This window comes from Protopterus annectens, chromosome 10.part0, assembly GCF_019279795.1.
Source record: "Protopterus annectens isolate FY-2018-M chromosome 10.part0, PAN1.0, whole genome shotgun sequence".
NCBI classification, from domain to species: Eukaryota; Metazoa; Chordata; order Ceratodontiformes; family Protopteridae; genus Protopterus; species Protopterus annectens.
The window spans coordinates 640,639,490-640,645,926 of NC_056744.1; the positions used below are offsets into that span (position 1 = coordinate 640,639,490).

Below are 6,437 nucleotides of genomic sequence, written 5' to 3' on the forward strand. Positions count from 1 at the left end.
TAAACATGGTAACAATGATTAACAAACCAATACAGAGCCCTAAATTCCATGTTAGGATGGCATATTGGTGTAATCAAAGGACTAGAGTTTTCCTGTAAGGCAGCCACCTGAATGGTCGAGTTGGGTTTAGAGTTTTGAATCAGCAATTTTTTTATGGAAAATGGCCAAAAATCTTGTGTTTTTAAAGGTGAGTGTAGAAGTCGCTGGGTGAGCCAATTTAGCTATAACTGTGTTTTCAACAGTGCTAAATAGTGACTGAATAGCCCAGGAGTTGGCTACATGGCAGAGAACACTTTTTATAGTCTTTTTTGGGAAGAATATAAGTAATTTTTCAGTCACTATTTGTCTTTCTCCTTTCGTTACACTGCCACAGGGTGTTTCCAAAAGATTGGTCCTCCAGGGTGGATGCTAGGTATCTTAACTTCTCTTTGACACCTTCATCAGAGTTCTGTTGTATAGAAACAACAATATGTTATCCTCTCAGACTCAAACTCAAAGGACAATCTTGCGCCCCTACTTGCTGTACCTCTTGTGTGATGCTATAGATGTGAAATGAGATGATAACGGTGACCCCGTTGCTGTGCTTTTCTGACAATGGTCTATCATAAGTTGCACCAGCAGACACCCCTTAAATATCCCAGCCTTTGGAATGTCCTCAGCAGTGGCAGACTTGTAGGTGTTTGGCCTGTAAAGGTAAGAGGTTGACATCAGTGGGAACAGTGTATGTTCTGGAGAGGGGTGTCCACAGCACACTAAAGAGAATGGGGTACTGAAAGATTCTATAAGAAAGTAGTTCATTGCCATTAGTTGCTAGTGATGTCATGTGTATATGCAATAAAATACTAACAGAATGGACACAGACCTCATGTAAGGTGCTACAGGCACATTACATTTCTGAAAGCACTACCATTAGCTAAAGAGGTTGAGGCCTATACCACTGCTAGTGAGAGTCTCAGGCAACTGAAGACCCTTAAATCTAACACACACAGAACACACATGCACCATACGGTTTACAGTGCTGTTGATTTTTCACTACTAAATCTTCTAGCTGTTTTTGTCTAGAAAGGGATGATTCTTGAAACTATCTCACTTGCTGGTTTACTTAACCCTAACCTTTTAGTGTAACAGCTTCGTTTCTCTCAGAGTTTATGGCTTGTTATATAAAAGAAAATGCAAAACTGCTCCTTCCTTTTCTTAATATATTCCCGTTGCCTGCTGTTGGCCACTTTGAGTTTCTGTTCAAACAAAACAGAAGTTAATTAGTGAAATAGCAAATGTTTACAGCTGACGTGAAGCCCCAGATGCAGTTCTTTAATAAAGATCTCCTATAGCAAAGCCATAATGTAAAGTGTATCTGGGTCAAATACAGCAGCAGAACCACTAAGGAACAATTCCTAAAAGAAGTGACCAGGAAAGTTACAGTAAAAAAAGTGGCTTTCTGAAAATGAAAAGAAATACAGCAACAGAAGGACAGACTAGCTTACCATATAAACAGAGGCAGGTAAAAACACAATTAGGATAAATATAGACTGGAAAAAGTGTCACAGGACAGGAAAACAGAAAATATTTTAGGTCAGTGAACACTACGACTGCAAGTAAAACAGTAAAGTACAAAAGGAAGAATGGAAGCAGGTGGAAAACCAACCAATCATTTTGTTTAACCAATCATTTTTTTGTTTTGTGAATTCATAGTGAGTGGAGAAGGCAGTGGATCTAAACCAGTGATGGTGAACCTTTTGGGCTTGGTTTGTTAAAAATTCAGAAAATGCCTGGCTTGACTCTGCTGGTTTGTCACCTGCCCCGAACAAAACAGAAACAGGTCTTTACATATTCATTTATTTAAAAAAATACAGTCTAATCATGTGTGCTGCTATGTATTATAAAAGTAAAAGAAAAATCAATGACTTACAATAGAGAAAACAATATGTGCTCTGATAACTGGGCTTAAAATAGTGCACCAAAAATGATCCTACTTTTAATAGTAATTTTGAACTGAACTGAAAAAAAATATGGAACACATTGCATTTGATTTGATTAACATCAATTAATGACATTTTTGTTGCCGAGTTTCAATAGATAAGTGCAGGGTCACATATTTCTCGTATTTCTGTTCATTCAGTTTCTTTGGTAACTCGGGTGTTGGTGAATGCTGGTGTGTCACCCAAAACGTTGTGGTGCGTCACCTTTGATATGTATCATAGGTTTGCCATCACTGATTCTAACCTGAGCACCTTCTTTAGAATGAGGGGACAGTAAATGCCAGTGCATTAGTGGAACATAATTCTTAGAGAAAATTAAAATGGGAATCTAAATGTGACAGGAAACATCCTACAGGATTAAATGATATAAATGCAAATGTTTGCATCTTCATCCAGTCATTGATGGAGCACTTCAGGGGAGCAGAGGGAATGAGTCTCTCTTTGAGGTAGAGAGAAATGCAATCTCTATCTAGAAGAATTGCAGCACAGAAACAAATGAAAATCTCAGGTAGTGTGGTTAAACTTAAGGAAAGACTATTTAAAAGAGCTATGAAATACAAAAATTTCATTTTCTGCATTTGTCTGCTGTTATAGCTGACTTCTTACTGTTATGAAATTTTCTTCACAGTGCACGTAGTTGCACTGTCTTGCAAAATATCTAAGAACATGGGCCAATGCAGTCCTAGAGGCAAGTCATGTGACTAACACAATTAAACATAGTAAACAGACCGAGCAGAGTCACATGAAAGTAGGGAATCCAGTGTGCTACCTAAGGATTCTGTCATTGGGTAACCTTGCCTGTTTAATGCCTTCATTACTGAGTCTGTAGGGGGACTGAAGGGAAGGACAGGACTTTATCAGATTACTTTAAAATCTGTGATAGAATGGAAACTCCAAATAAAAGCAGGACAAGGCAGGAGTCCAGTAAACTATTGAATAATGGTCAAAGGTCAATAACAGAAATGCTAGAACATGCATGTGTAGAAGCCTCTAGAATATGAATACAGATAACAATAATGGTAAAACAGGAAATGAACATGAGAGAAGACTTTGATTGGTAACCAAAAGGTGGTCATGCGATATTACCAGAATAATGGGAATGCTGAGGAAATGCATTTGTAGGTGCTCCCTGGAAACAAGCAAATAAAAGACAGTGGAATTACACAGACTATCCGCAGTTCTCCTTTACAGTGCTGTACCTAGTTATATCTAAGCCACATCTCATTACGAACCCACTATGAATTTCTATGTGCATAAAAAGTTCTAATGTTCTACTGCAAAACACAGTTTTAATTTATGATAAAATACGTGCTTCTTAATAAGGCACTGTGGTTCTTAGCTGCCCTGGTTTCACCCACTGTTACTGCTGCATCCTTCTTCTGATAGCATGTTTCCTTCCCTTTAACAGTTCTGCTTTCTCTCAGATCCATTGCTGGTTTCTTTTGTGTACATCAAAGGTATATTAATATATGTAGGTTAACTTGTAACACAATCACTCTACAGCTCCATCCATCCATAACTCCCGTTTTCCAATTTTTGCATATGGGATCAGGGAGTCGCATCAACACTGACCATCTTCTAGAGGCAATGTTCACACTGTCGAGTGGCTAGCCCTTCCACAGTTGTTCTTATATACCACACAGATATACACACACACGGGAGCGTGAGTACTCATATCTGTGGGCAACTTTGAGTGTGCAATCCACCTACTGCATGTCTTTGTTATGTGGGAAGAAACCTAAGCACCTGGAGAAAACCCACACGAACACAAGGAGGACATGCAGACTCCACACAAAAGACACCCCAGCCAAGAATCAAACCTGGCAACTTCTTGCTGTGAGGAGACAAGGCTATATGCTGCACCACTGCATGGCTACATTCCTTACAATGGTGTGTCATAAGTTCAACAGTGTTATGAAGATTGCTCTGCATTACAGTGAATCACTGCTGAAAAACACAGAAAATGCTAAGGCAAAGTTCTGAGATGCATTCCAAAAAAAAAATGTTTAAAAAGACATGGTATATCATTGTGCAGCCAGACAACGATGCATTTGTTGTTTAAACAACCTGAAACAACCAACCTTTGGAATGTTAAGTACATTGTCCCACTACTGCAACTCTAAATGCAGAAAAAAATATACAGTTCAGCAGTTTAGGAAGGTTTTCTGTTGAGGGAATTTTGCATATCAGTTGCTGTCGGTATAAAGATTGCCTCTGTCAATAACGAATTTCCTACAGTACAGCTATGTGACCATAAAAAGTTGCACAGAAAGCACATCTGTTATGTAACTGTATGCAAAGTAGATGAAATTAATGACTGAAAATGACAACTAAAAGGGCAGTTAAAAGCATCTACTGGATAGTGCAAAGAACACTGCATTTGCATTCTAAGCTGTGTTCCTTACTGAATAACAAAACAACATAAAAGTGATTTTATAATCATGGAAAAAATTATGGGCAGCTGTTTATATACTATGGTACCCCTTACCTAGTGTATGCATGATGTTTCATAAAAAGCAAAGTTTGTGTAAGAGGTTCATGAATGATATGCTACGTACTCTGCTTTAAGGCAGCAAACAGAATAAAAGTGGTTGGTTTCTGTGAAGGGTTTGTGCTAACATCTTCAAAAGCTACTTTAGGGGAAAAAATATTTGTGGAATTAAGGATGTGCAAATGCTTTGAAAGGAAGGGCAACAAGGCAAAAATAAAAATGCAGATTAAATACAGGCCTTGTTTAGACTCAGCTTAGAGTGTAAATGCAGTGTTATTTATTGTCTCCAAGTAAATCGTACATTCATCATGTAGGGATATATATTTATAACAAGATTGCAGCAGTATGCTCAGAAAGAAAAAAGTCTTTAAAATAAATTGTCAAGGGTTATTTTCTTTACATCATATGTATGTATGTGTGTGTTAATGACAAATATACAGATATGTAACTGAAATATTTTTTAACTGAGTGAAAAAAAACTCCTCTTATGAGATACAATTCTGTTATAAACACTTGTTGGGCATTTCTCTGTCTCCTCCATTTGTTTCTTGTAGATGCTGTAAAACATCTCGAACTTCTTCTGGTTTATAGTACCAAGGTCCCATTCCACCCTATCAAAATAAATTGAAATATTAATACATTTTAACAGAAGGATGAAATAATGCAACCTGTGTTAGGATTTTTCATATATCCATAATCAGAATTTAAATGCAAATGTAATACAGCCTGGAAAATTTAAAGAAAATGTAATTTACATAGCCAGTGATCTTTAAGAGTACTTATTCAGAGAGCTATAGAGTATCATAATAGGTGACACTGAGGGAATGAAACTTAACATCATAACTACACAGCGACCTTTGCATCCTCGCTAGTTACTTCTTGTCATGTATTACCATTTCAGCTTGGAAACTATACAGAAAATTTTTACTAAGGGAAGAGATGGTTTCCAGGTTTTCATTTCAGTCTGGATGGTAGCCATTTGCCAATGATAATGGTCTGCCTGGAAAAACAATAGTCCTTTCTTGTCTTATCTCAGTTCTCTCCCAAAAGAGGTCTGAATGAATAGTATTGAACCAAATGTAAGCAAAAATCACTTAAGTGTAATGAAAGTAAGATGCAAACTACCAAAACAGACAGAAGCCCAACTTTGTGGCATAGAGGGATAAAGTCATGACTATGACCCGGATAACCTGAGTCTGAATAGTGGCTCAGGCCATGCAAAGCCAGGTGAGACAAGACTGTAGTGACTGGCTTACCCAGGTTCACCCATCCTGAGGAGAGAGATGGTTGTGATAAACTGATTGCTACAATGCAAACAGCTTGAGTGATACCAAAATGGCCAGGGCTGGGGATATGGACTTGGCACTTCCAATCAGGTGATAGTAGTAGCCACTACTGCATGTGGGTGGAAGCATATGCATGGATGCAGGGTGTAGGAGATCCATTTGGTGATGCAGGTGAGATGCTTATATCAGCCGTGAAGGGAAAAGTCAAGGTCTCATGTGCAAGCACCCTCACTGCCAGGATGCTGGTAAGGGAACAAACAGCCTCCAGGCTATGTTTAAGACAGCACCCCCCAGTTGGCTCTTGCCTTCATACTGGGGTCATCCTAGTGGCAGGGGAACAAATTTGCCCGAGATTCATGTGAGGAAGCTTAACCATCAGTACAGGACAGACAGATGAGAATGATAACAGAAAATATGCAGTGATCTGCATCACCTGTAGTCTGCTCATAAAGGACAAAATAAAGGGGGTATATAAAAAAGCCCTTACAGTGCATGGTAACCCTGGTGAGGCAGAGCTGTGAAGTTAATAGAATTCTATCTCAATCAAGCATATGAAGAGAAAATGCAAAGTGAAAAGGGAATATGTGGTATTTATAAAGCCCGCAAGACTGATAGATAATGTGGTAGCATTTTTACCTTTTTACAGTCTTTCTCTCTAACTTTGACATTTTTGCCATGATG

The 6,437-nt window shown here is 38.3% G+C and overlaps 1 protein-coding gene across 1 annotated transcript in view; it reads right to left on the reverse strand.

Moving 5' to 3' along the window:
* Positions 1 to 4,001: 4,001 nt before the first annotated feature.
* DIO1 (iodothyronine deiodinase 1) overlaps positions 4,002 to 6,437 on the reverse strand; it is a 276,560-nt gene continuing 274,124 nt past the window's right edge. Inside the window, exon 4 of the mRNA XM_044085472.1 lies at positions 4,002 to 5,081. Within this exon, the coding sequence (XP_043941407.1) occupies positions 4,974 to 5,081 (108 nt within the window). The 3' untranslated portion in view covers positions 4,002 to 4,973. The remainder of the gene's footprint in view (positions 5,082 to 6,437) is intronic.